The 19,570-nt window shown below is 38.0% G+C and overlaps 1 protein-coding gene across 4 annotated transcripts in view; it reads left to right on the top strand.

Annotated features, from left to right (window-relative positions):
• The first annotated feature begins 2,305 nt into the window (after positions 1–2,305).
• LOC148429932 (uncharacterized) overlaps positions 2,306–19,570 on the top strand; it is a 108,941-nt gene continuing 91,676 nt past the window's right edge. For all 4 annotated transcript variants that reach the window (XM_088426350.1, XM_088426343.1, XM_088426329.1 and 1 more), the window contains exon 1: positions 2,306–2,513. In XM_088426350.1, the coding sequence (XP_088282476.1) occupies positions 2,506–2,513 (8 nt within the window). In that variant the 5' untranslated portion in view covers positions 2,306–2,505. The remainder of the gene's footprint in view (positions 2,514–19,570) is intronic.

The following is a 19,570-nucleotide window of genomic DNA, read 5'->3' as shown; positions in this document are numbered from 1 at the left end:
AACAACAGCCTTGCACAGTGGTGGGCTAAATATGATTGAGGAGACGGGCACACAAACAAAGAGATAAACAAAACTAAACGATGATTTAACAGCTACTCACCTGACTATACACAATGTCCATTCATTAATTCATGATTATCTGTAAGTGCATTTACTAGGGACCAAATTAACACAATCAAGAAGTGCCAGGTTATGTAAGTTACATACCGGGGTCATCGAGTGCTGAGAGTAGACACATCGTACCTGTACATAAAAGGTTACAACATTCTGGCAATAGCGTCAACAACATTTGCCAGGAGTTTCAAAACATTGAGCGCATCGGCCAAGGTTTTACAATGCCCTAAATTGGAGTGAAAGTTGATGAAACGATTTTTCCGCAAGGCACCATAGAACATCTCTTGACCTCTGACCTCGCACATCCCCTTTAGCGGGTGTCTTTAGAAGCTGTCTTCATTTTGTTCTAAATAGTATCTAAATGGTAAATGGGAACAGATAAAGGTCGAGAACTGAATAAGCAATTCAACTTCCACTTGACTTTAATCTTCACTGTGCAGAATGATAGTTAAAGGGGTCATGTGTATTTGTAGTCATAGTCCTCAGAGGCCTTTTTCCATTGCCATTCTTTTCTTCCTCTTCAAATGGATTGAACACTGAGTTTTTGCAGGCTGAACAGTTGCAGCATCCCGGTGATGTTCCTAAGACGCATCTCAATGTGCTGTCCCACAGCTGAGAGCTCTCATGGCTATCAAGCCAAACAGGGTGCGGCAATTCCATTACCTACTCGTCCTCTGCTGTCTTCTCACTGCTGTATTGTGAGCGAACACTGCTTTAACTGGACACGTTGGGCAAGGTGACATCCAAAGTGTACAGCATACGCTACAGGATGCTTCTATGGCACCATTTACCACTGAAATTACTACAGCACGGTTCAATTCACTTCATGTAAAGGTGCAGTGAATACAATAATAGAGGTCATATGCTGAGTGTACCATATCCCATTGATATCAGTCAAAAGCACAGACCTCATATTTTCCGCATAGTTTTATTCATACAAGAAAATCTATTACGCTATTACGCTCAACTTTGAGACACTTGAACACAGTGACTTTCACATGGTGCCTAACATAAAACATAACTGGCCTGCATGTCCTGCACCCCCCCCCCCCCCCCCCCCCCACACACACACACACACACACGCACTGTGGAATTCTAAGTGATCTGTCCATAACGTTGAAAGTACAACTTTGATGTAACAATATACACAGATTAAGTAACTACCCAATTGCTCTTGAGCACACTGTATGATTGAGCTTTTTTTGTCTGTATCAAGAATATGAATACATATTGACAATATAAACTTATAGTATGTTTCCCTTGGGTGTGAATTGAGTCGATTATATTTTATTTATGATTTGTCTGAGTATTTTACTCAACCACATAATTATATTATCTTATGTCATTGTGTTATAGATACAAATTTTAATCAAAAGCGGTGATCTACCCCCATTGTTGAGACATTTAACATTATAGTAAGCAGGTAAAAGTGATCATCATGATCAGGTACAGTAGATTTATCAGTTATTATTGCAAATTTGGCACTTTCCTTTTAAATTCTTGAAATTATTATTTGATCTATCAATCTCTGAAACTTGGAAGAAATCATTTAAAACTTGAGTAGCTCATCAGACAGTAATATTGTGAAAAAATATTTATCTCTTTCAAACGAAAGTAAGATCACCAAATGTTTCTCAAGGGCAGTGGCGCTGCTGCTCACTGATCCTTCAGGGATGAATCGAATGCAGAGAACACGTAACACCACACCCAGTGTTGAAAGTAATGCATTACATAAGTAATGTAACTACTGTAATGCAATATGTTTTGCTGTATAGTAGTGTGATGCATTACATACAAAATAAATAGTTATATTTTACTTTGTACATTTGAAAGTAACGCAATGCATTACAATGCATTTTGAAACCTGAAAGTGGTGGGTTTTTTTTCCCCTAAAGTTCGCCAAAAACACTGCGAGATAGGAGGAGAAATGTCCGGGGCAAAATGTTTACTTCCTGTTATTAGTATCTACTACAGCAGAGATGAGTGCGGCAGTAGCAGACAAAAGGTTGAATATGGTCAATACCTACACAAGATGGACATATGCACGTTACTTTCAGTTCGTCAGAGAAGACAAGAAAAATATAATAGTAAGGTGCACCGAAAGAGCTTTCCACTTCCCCAAAAAGCACCAGTAATTCGACAAAACATTTAGAACGGTGCCAAAGTAACGTGAAGTTAGCGAAAAGAAACCACGTGGATGATAGACAGTGGGGATAAAACAAAGCAGGCAAAATGATCTTTCTCTCATTCAGAGATGCCACCTTGATCTCAAGAGATTAGGAGACTGGTGGCGGAGTACATGGTACGTAGAAGATATGCTGCCGCTTTCCACAGTGGATTCGCCAGCATTTCCAAACTTTGTCAGCGAGATCCCTGTTGCAACTAGCAATAATGACAAGGTAAGCAAAAAAAAAAATTCACTGTACAATTGTTAATAATAATAGTCTATAAATAGTTCTGCTCAATGTGTATCAAGATGAAGCATACAAAATCCACGTTAAACAGTACTTTAAACACAAATAACAATGATGCAAGATAGCTGTTAACATCATCCCCATCGAAACTGTCCATTTTTTTGTCTGAAGCACAAACAATGCATTACTATGCGGTGAAGATACGTAATAAAGGGATTAAAATACAAAAAAAAAAAAGATTACAATACAATACAGGATAAATGGTTTGTACTGTTTTCAGGATGAAAGTAACCTTCCACTGGATGTGTAACGATCGTAATGAAATAAATATACAATGGCAAATCCATATTTCCAGTTATGGTGGTGACAGTAATATAAAAGTATTGCAATCGTAGTGTAATGCCTTACATTTCAAATACAGTAATGTTGTGATGAAACTAATTACTTTGAAATGACAGTAATAAGTAATAAATATTGCATCACAGTTTTGAAGTAACTTCCCCAACACTGACCACACCAAGGTGTGCGTGACAATTCGCTAACTAGTACCGGTAATATGAAATGTATTACATTTTGCCCAACACTGTTAAGTTTCACATTTTGTTACTGACTTCTTTGACCATTTTGAATATTACATGATAGTATATGTGCTCCAAAGTCCAGTCTCAAAGAACCCGGTAACTAAAATCTTTTTAGCGATTAAGAAGAGAAAAAAAAAGACATACATGAGCTAAATGGCATCATAAATCTTCTTTATCTGTATATCTATTTTTTTTTTTTTTCCAGTTTGTGCTTTCATCATTCGTGGAGTGTCTCAGTCAAACCAATGCAACAAAAACAGACATGCATGTTAATGTATTGTTTTGTTTTTGATCAGCTACTGTAAGTGTGTTCTTGACCAGTATGAGTAGCAGTTAATGCTTAAGAAACTCGAATTTTAATATTTACTTTTAATTGACTTTCAACCCGTTACTGTGACTTGAATTAACAGTGGTGCTCATTCTTCATGTACAATATAGTTCAAAGATATTGCTGAATGAATCTCTTACAATTGAACAAAGTTACAAATATATGCTAACAATTTAAAAATATTAAACCGCTTAAAGAGGGTGTTGCTTAATACACTAAAGACACTCTCGCAAAGAAGTACTTCCTTAACTTTTTGGCGTACAGGAGTTTTTCACTGAAGTGGTTGAACGTATTACTTTATAGTGTTTTTGAATGACTTTTGAAGCAAAGCGGACTCCAATTTAAGTGCAGTATATGTAAAAAAAACAAAAAAGGTACAATTTGCATTGAATTTTGCAGTACAGGCCTGCCATTCCTTCTTTTCCATAGGGACCTTTGTCTGAAAAAATGTTCATATAAATGAAAACACAAAACAAACCCCGGAGTTCTTGACTCAAACTCCAACATAGCCTTTTGATCTTAATGATGAGTGAATATGCAAACAGAACCATCGACACCGCAATCTCCACGATCACAAAGTTTTTTTTTCTTTTTTTCCTTTGAGTATACGATTCCCATTGACCTCCCCGTTGCCAACTGATCTGATGAGAAGATATTTGCTGGATTCGACAATCGCTAACTCCACCTTGAATTGCTCAATTTATTCTTTCAGGGGGGAAACTTGAGACCATCCATTGAAAATGGGAATTCTCTAAGAAAAATGAAATGGCTAATATTTTCCAGTTTCCTCAGCCATAGAAACTTGAAGTTATACTTGTGTAAAATAATAGTCTTGGTTGTTTAGTAGCTGCGTGTTTCTGTTGTAGCAACACTTGCGTGTCTATTTCAGAGAAAAATATGTGTAGCAGTTTGAATGTGTAGCATGTCTCTATGTATGTGTGTGGGCGAGGATGCTGTACAAGTGTGCATGCTCCAGCAATGTGCAACACATTAGGTCCTGGCAGTCCCTCCACATACGTACATAAGTTTGATTCATATGTGCGTTAGCCTTCCAAAACTGGTTTTCACTTCATAGTTTGCCAAAGATGACTCAATTTAAAACTCAGGATTCGATGTGCAAGAATCTCACTGAGGGTAATCATTTCAGATTACAGCGATGTACAAAGGTATTTATGAAATGTTTTTCTCCTCACTTTTTGACTCACACATGAAATTTACAAAAAATGAGAATGAATTTTTAGGCGACAAGCTCCTTTTAACCCGAGTACCTGTATATTTTTCAAAAGTTATAAAATGTCATTTAGACACAGTCTTCATGACATCGTTTTTTTAATTGAAGTACAGTACCGAGGTACCTAACTTTTTTTGAGACATTGACCCGTAATATACAATATTCTGATAAATTGGCAAAGAAACAAATAAAACATTGATTTGTCAACTAGTCATTGTAATAGGTAACTAGTCATTGTAATAGGTAAGAGCCCTGCACACATTTATTTTATTTTGGTTAACAATCTGTTTTGTAAGAGGTGACATCATTGTCAGGCTAAAAATAATAATTTCTCTATTTCACTGTTTCTATGTCATGTGCTTTTATTGTACTTTAACATAAACCTGCTATCATGCAAGCATTTTTTTTCAAACTCTTGTTTAGTAACAAACCAAGCAAACAAGTGATGTTACACCTTTCTTATTCATTGCATGCAGGTTACAACTACAAATATTGTAAGGATAAACGGCTTTAGAAAATGGATGAATAAAACATACTAAATACAGCAATGGCTATGTGGGAAGAAATGTATACTTTTTGGTGCTAATAGTAATCATCTGTTGTGTGCTTCAATGAGAGACTGAAATAAATCGTGACTGGAAAAGAAACAGAAATGTGATATCAACTTCCTGCACGAAATTTGCACGAGTTATTTTTAGGGGTGTAATTAACAAATGAAATGCTAATATGAAAGTCTCCTAAGCCAAGCAAAACATAATTATACACATATTGTCATTCTTTCAAAGCATCCCAGCTGTGCTTTTCAAATGACTTAGGTAATGTTCTTAATATTTTAAATGATTCACATTTTGTGTTGACTTTTTTTTTTTTTGTAAGATTCGTGTTTTGAAAGAAAATAGCACCTGCATTGGCCTCCCGGAGTGTGCTGCCCATCACAACATTGTTTTGCACTGCTGTTATTCAAGGTCACCATGGTAACTGTCATCTCTTTCTAGGGGGGCCAGAGGCATTTGGACTGCATATTTTACGTCTTGAATGTAACTCCCAGAAACAAAGATATTCAGGGGTTGAAAAAGTTCAGGCGGAGCAGCAGATTTTTGATCGTGCATGAGTAAATCCAAGTTGTCCTGTGCCTTCTCTAGTTTGGGAATATTATTTGGCTTCAATACTTACCGCAATAGACATGTTTTATCAACATGTAAAGGTATAGATTCTGAAACATTGACTTCTCTACAAAAAATGTATAAATTGAGAAAAAAAAGTGGTGAATTTTAGTTAGGGTACTTTTGGAAACAATGACAGGAAGTACACATCCCTGCGCTAGTTCATGCTTTGTACTTTTTCAGCAGAGTATGTGATGCGAAGAGACTGAAAGATGTAACTTGACACCTTGAACGCTAAAAATAGAACTTGAATCGTCCCTGTTGTCTCCAGCCTTGATGTTGGTACACGTGTAACACACTTCACCAAAATTATAGTAGAAAGAGCTAAAAATACATCATATTTTACTTCATGACATCAAGTCAGACATGTTCACAGTCCAGCTAGCCAATAGGACTCTGCCACCCTGAAAAAAAATCTCTTTCTGCAATCCTTATGGAATTGTGGCAATATAAAACCATGGCACTTCCCACCAGGCACTCTGCCATAAAATGCAGAGATTTATGCACACTGCAGCAAATTATACACAGTGTGACCGTGTGTCGCTTTGGGCAGTAACATGACAATGTTTTACCCTTTGCTACTGTATCCAAGACTCTACCCACGAGTAAGGGCTTTCCACGAGCAAAACTGGGTATTACCTTGTGGCGCTATATCACAGCCAAAGGCGCCAAAAGCACCAAGTCGATTTGTGACCGGTCAGGGCGAGTAAGGCCTTCTCTGACATGAACACTATCAGAAGCATTGACCCAATATTCACAAGATAAATTATAACATTGGTTCTGTAAAATTGTTGTGGTAGAACTATTAATGTGGAATATGAATTAAGCGGCAAACTCCGCCTGTCTTTAGCCATCTCTGGGGGTGGCTATTTCATCACTTGCTGCTGACTTACTGAAGAGAGTAAACGTGATGTTCCTCTTAATGGGACAGCGTGTAAGATTTGGACTGTTTTTCATTAAAAAGGAATAAATTAAATGATTTTAAATTTCAAAAACTTGCGAATGAACGTGTTCTTAATGACTGACAATGTGTTTTAAATATAATCATAGGTCTAGTTATCATCAAATTATATTACATGGGGGGGTGGCACTTCGCCAGAGGCTGCCATGTTTGTTATAGCTACGGACAATGGAAAATGCAGCACTTGCAGAACCTCCTCCTGTCCGTAATGAAAATCTTACACACTATTCCTTTCGTAGAAAAACTTAAGCAAAACCAAAAAAGTCCATTGTATTGACTGCACAGTCAAATGCCATTAATGGAAAAAAGTTACTAAAAGTAGTTATAATGAAAAAAAATAGTTACTACTCACCCCTAATGGCAACGTTACATTACACTACTGCAGGTGTTCTCCAGTGTTAAGATCCACAGTTTCCACTCTGTTATTTCTTTTAGTGGCCACAGTCTGCTCTCAATAAAAATTGCCACTTTTCACAACCATCAGCCACATGTCATGAAGTAAATACAGTACTCTAGAAGAGATATCTCAGTCTTCTCTATTGTTGTTTCGGTCGATGCAAAATGCTTTTTGTGCTTTCCCACATTTGGAAGCGGAAAACTGACCACCCAAACAGGAAAGGCCAAGCTGAGCCAAGTTGTACCATGAAGTGGAAAAGTGACATTTCTGAATGATTCCTTGCCTTACTTGCGCCTGCTTTTGTACCTATTTTGTTTTCTCTCGTCCAAATCAGTTTATGGGTTTATAAAGAATGTGAGTTTCACCCGTGTTTCTGTTCCTGTTCACAAAGCAAACAAATCATACTGTACCAAAATTAGCCAGATAAACAAAGGAAGACAGCTATGACATTTTTGTTAGAAAAACAAAATCTGATGCACTCAGTGGTGGGCTGTCAGAGCCAGCAAGACCTTCTCTGCTGGCCTAACATTACCTGACATCATTATCATAATTATAACAAAAGCCAACTTCAATTTTCATTTATTTTTTCAAAATATATATTTATAATTATTCTCCATATGCTGTTCTCTTCATATCATATTATACCATTTGGTTATGCTCCTTCCAGTGCTGTAGTTTTAGGTTAGAGTTTTTATCCAATTAGATTTCAGCTAACTTGTGTCGCCAGGCCGTATGAAATCTGCCCGACGCCTTCACAATCAACAGCAGCGGGTGTCTGTGCACTTCAAGTGAACGGGCACAGTAAATAGACAGTTGCAATAGCCAATTAGATCATGAGGTGGCGACAGCGAGGCCACTAGAAAGCCCCACATTGAACGTGACGTGTACGCGCTGTAGAGTGGTCGTTCTTGGCCTTTTAAAAGCACATTAAAACATATGATCGAAAAGGATTTCTTGTTGGACCCGAAACGCACAGACCTATTGCAATGAGTGTAAAATCAAGTCATTGAAGTATTCTTCAGGAAAGAAAGAAGAATGGATTTTGTGTTGAATAAAATGTTTAGGGAGAAAGCCACTTTGGTGAGTGCAAGCGTTTTATTGATGTAAATTTTTTTCATTATCAATATGATTTTGTAATTTTATTTCATTCATTATCAATTAATGGTAAATTTTAAAAAAATATATGTTTTTCTTATTTTACAATTTGATTTGTAATTTAGCATACTATCTTATTAAAGCTTGCCTGTGCTTGGTTGACTAAATGAATCTTTGCAGGCAAATCATTTCCAATTTCCAAAAAGTTTGACAGTATCACATATAGTGATAGGATTTAATGGCTGATGCGGGTTTATTGATGTTTAAATGCTCTGGAAAATAGCCTGTGTTGCACATGATTAAGGTGATGCAACATCCAGTAATGCGTACGTGTGTTTGTTATTGGTATTCATTCGAGTCGCACATCACTGAAGGCGTCCGACCAATTACAAACACTATAACAAACATACCGTATTTTTCGGACTATAAGCCGTTACGTTTTCCTCATGATTTGAGCCCTGCGATTTATATTCCAGGGTGGCTTATCTGTTGTTTTTTTATTTTTATTTATTTATTTATTTATTTTTTTGCATAAATATCTCATGTTATTACCTGCGGCTTATAGACCTGTGCGGCTTATCCGTGACAACAATCTTTTTTTAGCTTATATTATGCTGCTATAGTTTATATACCAGTGTGTCTTGTATTCTGGAAAATAAGGTAACTACAAAACACCACATTTAAATCAAAAAGGAGCAAAGACTAGAATTTGATTTGAATAGATAAAAGGGTGCCAACATCCTTATTTCCAATTCAATACAAAACTCTAAATAAGCAGTTTTGCATCACTGCTTGCAAGCTAAATTTTGAACTTTGCGCACCATTTAAACACTTTAAACACATGGAATTGAAAAAAGTAAGAATCAAGTACCCAAATGGTTTATTAATGACAGTTTCTTTTTTTTTTTTCAAGTGCCAGGTTTCCTTATAGTCCCAGGAGACAGCACAGCTAAACACGTTAAACGAGCCTTCATATATAGAGTGATAGAGAATGTATTTTGGCAACCCAAGTCATGAACCTTAGTTCTGCCAAATCAGTCGTCACGATATTAAGGAGGTAGGAAAAAGAGGCCATGGTCGTTATCGCACTCTTGAAAACGTTGTTCACTAGTGACAAAAGTGAGGTAAGTTGTTATTTTTTATTTTTTTTTACTACTGGAAATGAATTACGGCAGATTACATCATACGTCGGCAAGCAGAAGTGGGCCAAAATCTTAAGAGCATATTGTCATAGTATGAAATATTTATAGTAATATTCAGTAATGTTAATACTTTGTTTTAACGATAGTCTTAGTTTTGTAAATTATTGTAATTGATCTCCTTAAAGTCATACATTTTACTTATCAGGTATTATATTTTTTAAACTCAACACAAAATAGGTGTTACCTTGGAAACAATAATTTACTATAAATGAACAAATATGAACAAAAAAGAGCAAATATTCCTTTTATATGTGTAACATTTATTACAAAAGCAGAAATGGCATGTGCCCTTTAAAATTCAGGAAAACACTGGTTTTTGCATGAAAACAAGATGCAACACACATATACCATTTTACTGACGAGTTTATGAAATCACTGAGAATATTTCATAATCATCTTGGAAATAAAATTAAAAATGTTTCCATGTACACAGGGTACATGGAAACATTTAAATGTCTGTACCCCCAGGTGGGAAGCATTGTAGTATCATATCTTGTCATTATTATTGATATTGATAATAATAATGATTGATCTCTTTTTTGTAACCATTTGCTTCTCGACAAGAAAATACAGTTTCTCGCTATGCACAATGTGAATTTAGGGAAAATAAAATACAGTTGAGGATCTAAACAAGAAAACCAGTTGTTAATAATGCCACATAAAAACCTTTGCCTCAGGTTGTTGGCATGAACTTGCAAAATATAATGAAACACTCTCAGAAAATTGCTCCTCAAATTTAGTCAATTTCACAAAATACTGCTCTGCAAAAAACTACATTTAAATATTGCGCCTTGAATAGCATAAATAAGATGAATGATTGTAAAATATCTATATATATACAGTATTTTTTTTTTTTTTAAATTTAACAAACACTTTCTTGGATAATGTCATGGAGGTTTCCTATGTCCGTTGAGACTAAAGCATTCTATTAGATTGACCAGCATTTTGTCTCATTTGCAGTACTAGGTAGGCATCAGTCTTTGTGCTCTAGAGTGGTATAAATGCTATTTTGCTGACCAAACATTTTGTGTTAGCCTTGGATGCTCTGAGTCCCACTCTGCCCAAATGTCATGTGGTGTTCCACGGGGTTCAATTTTGGGACCCCTGCTGTTTTTATTGTATTTGCTGCCCCTGGGTTCCATCTTAAGAAAGCACGGTACTTCCTTTCGGCGCTACACAGATGACTGCCAGATCTATGTCCTGCTGTGCAAAAAGGACGTTTCTCCTTAACTTAGGCCACTTTTTTCTGTTTGAAAGAAATCAAGGCCTGAATGGCACTGAACTTTTTGGATTTCAATGAAAAGAAAACAGAAGTTATGGTTGTTTGGTCACAGTGGCTTTTTCTGTTGCCATGAAGCCTTATGGCACCACAATGTGTATGAATGCCATGTAGGACCTAAACAAGTTCTGCACATAAACACCAAGTAGGGAATGATTTCCAGACATTTTACTCTCCCTCCTCTCTTTATAGTTTGGTCGTCCCCGTTTCTAACAATATCTAGACATTTAAGGGGGAAAAAATAAACATATAGCAGGTGCCACGCCCCCTGTCGAGGTGGATGCTCATCACCAGGGTGAAAGCAGGATTTGAATGCAGGAGCAGGATGGTCATCACTGCAGACATGCATTGGTGTGGGACAAAGGACGATAGAGGTGAGCTATCTCTCAGGGGATATCATCGGGTTAAAATGGAGAGGGGCTGCATTGCTTTGGCTGGCAGGTCATTGTTTAGCATGCAAGTGATCCCTTTGTGGAACACCAAACCGTATCAAGACAACTCGTAGGGAAGTGTAAGAGTCAGCATTCGATGGGGCACCTTGTTTCGAGGCGCTGATACAGAATGATAACAGGTGCATACTCGTCCTGATTTTCACCTACAATTAGGGGGGTGCTTGAAAACCCTGCTCAGAAAAGCTTGAGTGTGTGTACAAGTAAGGTGTGTCTTAATGAAATTCAGTATTGATTTGGGCAAAATAGACTTTATACATCATTCATGATCTCTATCAATCACAGCTTGCAAAGTTTTCCAAAGCAGTTTGCTTTAGAGGACCAGAAAAACTCCAAGCAGAGCAATAATTACTTTGAAGAGATTGTTTTATCGTCTTTCCTTTAGTCTTTTCTCGGGGTATAACAGGCTTATTTGTCAAAGACAATGTTCATTGAAAGAACCGCTTAATTTAAAATTGATTGAGGCTTACCCCTTTGGTTAACGTGGGGGCAAACTCTTTTCTGGGGAATTTAAGAGACAGGTCACCCTTGATGGCGCGAGATGAGTTTGCCCGCCAAGAGATAACGCTGCATTTGTCACTGTTAAACAGTCATCCCAATGACGGTGCCATCCTCTTTTGTGTGCTTGGCTGGATGTGAGAAAAATGCCACAGGGTGGATACAGACAAAAAGCAAAGAAAATAAACACAGGACATGGTAGCCTGACACAGGAAACCCAGTGAATGCTGGGAGTGAGCGGTGAACCATACTTCCTGCAGGACAGCACAATGGCAAGCGCTGGCCCCGGATTCCTAAAAGAGTCTGCAGACGCAGGGAAGGGCAGCCTGAGTCCTCCGGTCCAAGCCTGATAAGAGCAGAGATAGAAATGGCATTTTTGACTTTTGGGAAAAAGAAACATCCTGATGTTGCCTTGGATACTGATTTCGCTACGGCATTATTTCCACTCTTAGGTCAGGTGGTCAAACGTCTGCTGGTTTGTCTTCCTTGTTTCTTGGACTTCGAAATAAATACGGCAAGGGATGTGAGACCAGTTCAATTTCTCTATCCCGCCTCCCAGAAAGAAAACCCCAATCAAAATACAAAATTGACTCTTTCATTTTCACTTTATTTTTCTTGAAATATTCTTGAACCCTCACACCCCTTTTCCTGCTGTTAGGTGTCCAGTGAAGTGTGGTATGTCGGTACTGAGTGATTCGGTTAAAAGAACAAATCTTTTGTGTGAAAGTGAGCGAACGGGTCACTACCTCAAGTGATTTGTTTTTTCCTCAGTTATGACCAATCAGCAACCACTGTTAGGCAGAGGAGGGACTTTTAATGTAAGGCCATGCTGTTTTTTGCGAACAAACCTTTGAATGAACATACTGACATCGCTGGTTCAGTACTGGACGTGAATGATTTGTGATTCACCAAAAAGGGAACCACCATGTCATCATCCGGTCGTTCGTCTCGCAGGGATACACTTTCATTGGCATCCGTTTATCTAAGCTGAAATGTCATTCAAACCACATTAAAAGAAGCACCCATATATAATTTAGATAAACATGTATATTAAACTTTAATCAACAGTCGATGTGTGGGTGCACACATTTGTATTTTCCCCCAAACACATCACAGCTGTGGTGATTTTATTATCATGATTATTATTATTAGAAATAGTAGTATCGTAGCTATCATTTGTAATAATAATAATAATAATAATAATAATAATAATAATAATAATAATTCATAGGCACTCATTTTAATAATAGTAAGAGTATAGTGAGCACAAGCGGAGCTGAGGTGTGTGTCCAGTGTTATTCCCATTACAAGTTCGATGCAAGGAGGCAAACAGAAAAGTATACTACTTGATTGTAATGTTGTGTGAAATTAATCATTTGTAAAGGGTTAGGAAACTTATTTTAAAATACATTTGTTTAAAACAACTATCAAATTTTACTGCTGGAAATGGCTAAATAAGATTAGTATCCTTCCGAAAAGTTATGAAGAATAGACTAACAGTAAAAAGAGGGAATCTTGAATTTCTATATAGGCCGCCTTTAGATCTTTCCTCATGCCTTTAACTTCTTTAGCCCACTGTGACATTAAGTAACGTAATTTTTAGTGGTTGATTTGATTGAAAGGGAGAAGAACAACTTCTGACAAAAAAATAAATGAATAAAAAATCCTTGAGCAGCACTCAAGACACTCATTGCAATAGGTATTGATTTCAAGTAGTTTCATTCACCAACAGTGTACAAAATGTGCCGAAGCACATATATTTGGTGTATGAGTGTGCCTTTCTTTAAAGTGTTGTGAATCTGCTGTCATGTTTTAGGTTGGGAGATGGCATCATGGGCAAAGAAAAGCTCACACTTGTCTTCTTAAGTGAAATACTAACAGCATGACGCGAATGCGCCTGAATGTAATGCCGTCGTTATTACGCATTTCGGCTTCCGGGAATTGCAAACATGTTTTCTTCAAAGCACATCTTTGTACCCACAAGTGAAACAAATAAGTAGGATATCAGTGCTTCTTATCTGCCTGTTTTGTTTTGTTGTTGACCTCTCATAGCGTGCGTTTGTATTCACCGCCAGTTCCTGCAGACCCTCCCGGTCAAACGCATGCATGCTAGTTCGCCCACACCTATCTGCTGCATTGTCCATTCAATGTGATTATCGCTGACCCACACCGCCTCCTGTCTCCGGGGCTCACATGAACCAGTACTTCCTTCGAGGAAGGAAACGTTCATTACCCACAGGCCGGTGTCACACGACAACCCTGCAGAGACCAAAAAAGAGCAAGTTTGGGACTTTTGCCCACACTCTCTGCATGTCATTGAACTCTTACCAAGGAATCCAAATGACGCAGCCTCACAGCGTCCCGCAAAAAGTAATCCACTTTGGCAGGCGCCCTCACCTCCCGATAGCTCCTCAATCCATCTCCCTGCACATTCTCTCGCTCTGTCATGCGCACCAACACATGCACAGCAGTTGAGTGGTGCTCCTACCAGGGAGATCATTTATCTCAATGCGCACTGATGATAGTTTATCAGAGGCTCCAGTGTCAAGTGGGGGAAGGAGCTGGAAGTGGATTTTGGAAAGCGACTCAATGAGCAACTACAGTTGTTGAGTCCAGCATAGAAACTTTGCAGGACCGATCGCCTCCACTAGGGGGATACTTAATTGACAGGCCAATAGTAGCGATTACAAACGATTGCACTCTGCAAATGAAGCGCGTCGCGCTGCCGACAGAAATGAGCTTTTGAGATGTTCCTTTTAAGGCTGATTGGCCAACGCACCAACAGATTAAAGGTGATTGCAGTGAGCAGTAGCAAATAATGGTTGTGTCCTTATAAAATATTCCAGTTGAAGTGCTCCAGCACTTTGCCAACTGCAATTAATACTTAACCCTTTCAACAGCGAAAGGAATCTCTTTTGGGAGAATTTCTTCCCCTCTTTGACCCATCAACTTGTGACAACAATAGCTACTCTTGTCTCATTCATAGTACGTAGTGTATAGTACTACTGCTGTGGTTGCTATAGCAACCCACTAGTCAGACAGTCTCATTACTGAACCTTAGACATCTCTCTCTCTCTCTCTCTCTCTCTCTCTCTCTCTCTCCCTCTCTCTCTCTTCTCCCTGTCTGTCTCACCCGCTCTCTCAAAGGAATTAGCACTTTTCATTACAATTTCCCTGAGCTCCTCCCTCTTTATCTCTCGCTCCTCTCTCCCTCGTACTCCTCCCTCAAAGGTCATATGTCCTCCTTGGTGGGAGAGAGGAAAGCGGTAAAAGCGTTGAGTTCTATACTGCTCCCCCCCACACACACACACCCCACACCCCTTTGCCTATTGCACCCCACATTCTGTTCCTCAATTTACGCTGCAAAGAAAGATGCCAGAAAAGAGGAGAGGCAAGAGAGTCTACTTTTCTTTATGGCACCATTTCAAATCAGTTTCTTTCTTCTGCTAACCCTCCTATCCTCAAAGCTTTCTTTTGCGTGGAAAATAGCTCTTTGAAAAAATGGCTCACATGTTGCCATCACCACAGTTATGCACGATCAAGAAATACTGTTCATTTTTTCAACACGGATTTGATGTACTGCTCAAATTAGCTCATTTCGTGTGGGGTGTCCTGTAACATATAAGAAAGCAACTGTTTAGCAGTCCCAATGGGCCAATGACAAGTATGAATTTCATTATCGTACTGACTAGGGACAGAGCTTGGGGTACCTACATCCAAACCCCCACTATCACAGTTATTTTGTTATATTTTCCCCCTTTGAGTCAGCACTTCATCTCAAAGCTGTATATTTTTCATTTTGAGTGCAGATCCATGTATGTGGCAACTGCATTAAACACGCGTCTAGGACTTCATCCAGTTGTCCAATATGTGTTAATTAGTAGGAGCCAACACACTTGCAGGTGTTAATTGGTTCATTGAACAAAAATGAAAACATCTCTATTATCTTATGTTGTAGACAGTTTCAACAATATAACAAGCAATTAAAAATATTTTTCCATATTTCTTTTGAATACAGGGTAACAGCAAATAGTGTCCAATAGTCACGTGGCAATGAGATTTTACAACAGAGTATTTCACTTTTGCTGATAATTGAATAGAAATGCAAAATTCTAAACTCTTTTGATAGGATGAAAAAAACAAAAACAAAGTGATGCATTTGAGCCTCAATTCCATCAAACACATTTGTCGTGAACATGGATTGTGAGCATAATAGTGATGTCTCGTCTGATGATGTTTTATCTTGGATTCTCCTTGAAAGTTTTACCGAAATTGTTGGCAGTTGCTAGAGCTTCAACTAGATGGCTGATTCTCCTTCATTTTTATATCTGCATGCTCATTTGCTAGGTATTTCAATCATAATGTGATGACATTCAGGTTAATGGTGACAAAAATAGCAAAGTATATATGCTGCTTCCCATACTTCCCATACTTCTTCAGTAAGTCTTTTATTCTCTGTATGTTAAGAAAGGGACAGTGGGCAGTAGACAGATCTATAAGCCCTGTTGCTCCATCACACATTGATCCGCGCGGGGCTCTATTCAACTGCATTGACCACACAATTGATCTCTGCCTCTCTGCTGTGGTAAACATTTTACTCGGCTTGCCTCCATCCTGATCAATATCCTTCTTTAATAATGTATCGCATCGATCAATTTGGCCCCAGAGTAAATTGATCAATTATTTAAATCTTCTTTGGTGTGCGTGTTTGCATGTGCGCGTGTCAACGTGTCTGTACGTGCGTGCGTGTGATGTACAGGTAGATAGAATCTGAATATGGTAATCATATGAAATGACTGCGGTGATTCAAATTAAGTAGGTCCCCCATGCAAAAAAAACCCTGTTTGTATGTGTGTGTATATATATATATATATATATATATATATATATATATATATATATATATATATATATATATATATATATATATATATATATATATATATATATATATATATATATATATATATGATTTTTATTATTAACATTGATTATTAACATTACTTAGTAACTTTCTATGTGGAGTAGGTCCAACGTGAAATTATTGATACATTTGTTTTGTAGCTATGTAACAAAAAAAATCAGGTCTACTTTGTCAATACCGTTTATATAGTAATATGTTAGACAGATGGCCAAAAGCATTTTGATTTGCACATTGGATGTGACATGCATTGGATATTGATATCAAACAGTGATTCTTAAATGAAAAATGAAAGATTCTGCTTCTTCAAGCATGTTTTTTCTACCTCAAGGAGATGGCCCTTCCGCAGCGGTCAAAAAACCCCATCAGCAGACCTCATAACTACTAATTACGAAAACATGTGTTGTGCAACTATAGCACATCCCTGTGTGTGTGTGTGTGTGTGTGTGTGTGTGTGTGTGTGTGTGTGTGTGCGCGCGCGCACATATTTCAAACCAAAAAAAGCTTTTAAGTGAAGTCTTGAACCCTGAGAGGGATTTTCAATGATAATGCCACAAATTACCACATGTTAAGAATAATAAGACTGACTATGTCTACAATGGAACAAAGGAAGAGTAGGCGCCCAGATACGTGATCGTTACATATATGAAACCCCACCTCCATATGCTAATAATCACAGATAAACATATTCGTTCCTGGCGGCTTTCTTTTGATCGTCTCATGTTTCCATCAGGATTTTCTGTTGCTGCCCCATGCGCATTTGGGAATGGATGATTCCCTGCGCAATCAGTAGATGATCCAGTGTCATGTTGAATGTTAACTCATTAGAGTGTCATCTTCAAACTCCAGTGCTACCTGCGGTATGAGATGTGCAATGACACAACAAAAACCCCAAGTACCTCCCCCACATACACCAGTGTTTCACGCCATCTTTGTAATCATCAGCTCACCATCGTTTGGTTCAGTGTATTTTTTTTTTTTTTTAGTACAACTCATCGCTGTTGCTATCGTGTATCATCCCCAATAACATATTTCACTTTCCGAGAATCCAATTTTAACAGTCCAATAATTCGTAGTAGTGTAGAACTGCAGTGCATGAGACTGAAATGTGAAATACTCCCAATACCACGTTCCAATACGTTTCATACGGTGTATGTAGAAAGTAAGCATTTCCTCATTGATTGATTTGATTAGGCAAACGAGTACAATCCATTTGCAAACTAGCTCTTTATCTATTTGTCAGTTACTGGCAAGGTCATTGGAATCATTTAAAAATACAACAAATTTACATACTTGTATGTAGGGCTGCATGATTATATCCAAAATAATGATCACGATTATTTTGGTCAATATTGAAATCACGGTTATTCATCATCTTTGGTCAAATGTCTATTTATTGCACTTTTTTTTTTTAAATGTAGTATATAAACAAGGCTTGATACTTACAAAAATATCGATAAACTAAAATGATTCATCAGTAAATAATTAAAACAAATCAACCCAAGACATTGCAAAAACTTGGCACACAGGGCAAGACAGCTAACTTACTTGCTGAATGCAAACCAATGAAATAAATGAAGCCTACTTTGGAACCAAGTACACACTACAACAAAAGATCTGTAACAACTCCTACAACATCGTCAAAGTTTTTTACAGTACAAAAGTATCAGGATCACTCAAAGTGAGTATGGCCTAAGCAGTCAAAATGTCTTTTTTGGTCATCCCAAACCGAATTTATTCAAATTTTTGCCAATTTGGTAATCAATTTACCAAAAACGGTTTTATTTGACATCTGCAAGGTATATATTAGGAATCATGTGAGAAACTCAACTCCATTTCACTCAGGTGCTGATGGGGAGGCTGCTAAAAGTACCAGAATCATTTGATATGAGTCTACACTTAACAGTCAAAATGTTACTTTTGGTCATTTCAAACTGAGTTTATGCCATTTTTTCTAAATGGGTCTAAGTTGACAGCTCGCACTCTATTTTAAAGTGTGACAAAAGCAGAGACTTTTGTAAAAGCAAGTAAAAGCAGAGACTTTTGTCATGTAAACGTATAGGAAACCTTGCCATCTGAAGGCTTTTAAGGTGGAATCGAAATCTGAGGAGCGCTCCCGCAAAGCCAACATCAGAGTCGTCATCGCGTCCCACTCTTGACACGTGAACGCTAAGCGCGGAAAGACGACGTGCAAAATCTCGCCGGCACTCGTTTTGCAGCATTTTAGTCATCCAATATTCTCTCGTACCGGTGGCTGTAAATGTACTCTACGGCATACATGTGTGCATGCTCTCCAGTTGTTTATGGTATTTAGGTCATGGTAGTACTTTTCAGTCTAATCATGAAGGTGTTTGTATCGGCAAACTTCCATAGGCAATAGTTTGTCCGCCATGTTTCCCGCCTGGCGATTCTGAACGAAATTCCGGAAGGTACGCGCTGCGGAAAATCTGGCCCATGCGGACCTTGCGCGAAGGTGCGTGGTTGCCGAATTGACATCATTATGACGCGTGGAGCGGCGCTAAACTCACGGACGCGTCAAGCATACACCAAGCTGCCGCCCTTCTTGCAGGATTTGCTCGCGTGCTATTTCTTAAGCTTAATCAAGTTTTAACCTTGCGTTTGCCCCCTGGTGGTAGGTTGACAAAGTGCTTTCTTTGACATGACAAAAGCCGGCTTTTTAAATGTTAAAATCGCAGAGGATTAGCTTAATTAATCATGGCGGCCAATATCGTGTTCGCGATTATAATTAGATTAATTGTGCGGCCCTACTTGTAGGTGAAATATAAAAACATTCCATTATCTCCCATAATGTTAGGGGAAATGATTTGCGCATGCAGATTGACACTTTGGTAGCTCTACTTTTGCGAGATCTTTTTTGCACTGTACTATTTTTGGAAGTAATTTTAGGAAACTTTCAAATGGTTGGTGTTGCATGAT

Source organism: Hippichthys cyanospilos, chromosome 1 (genome assembly GCF_059441005.1).
Source record: "Hippichthys cyanospilos isolate Australia breed blue-spotted pipefish chromosome 1, RoL_Hcya_1.0, whole genome shotgun sequence".
Lineage (NCBI taxonomy): Eukaryota > Metazoa > Chordata > Actinopteri > Syngnathiformes > Syngnathidae > Hippichthys > Hippichthys cyanospilos.
Note: the sequence above shows the minus strand (reverse complement) of the source record. Positions and strands in the feature narration are given on the sequence as shown.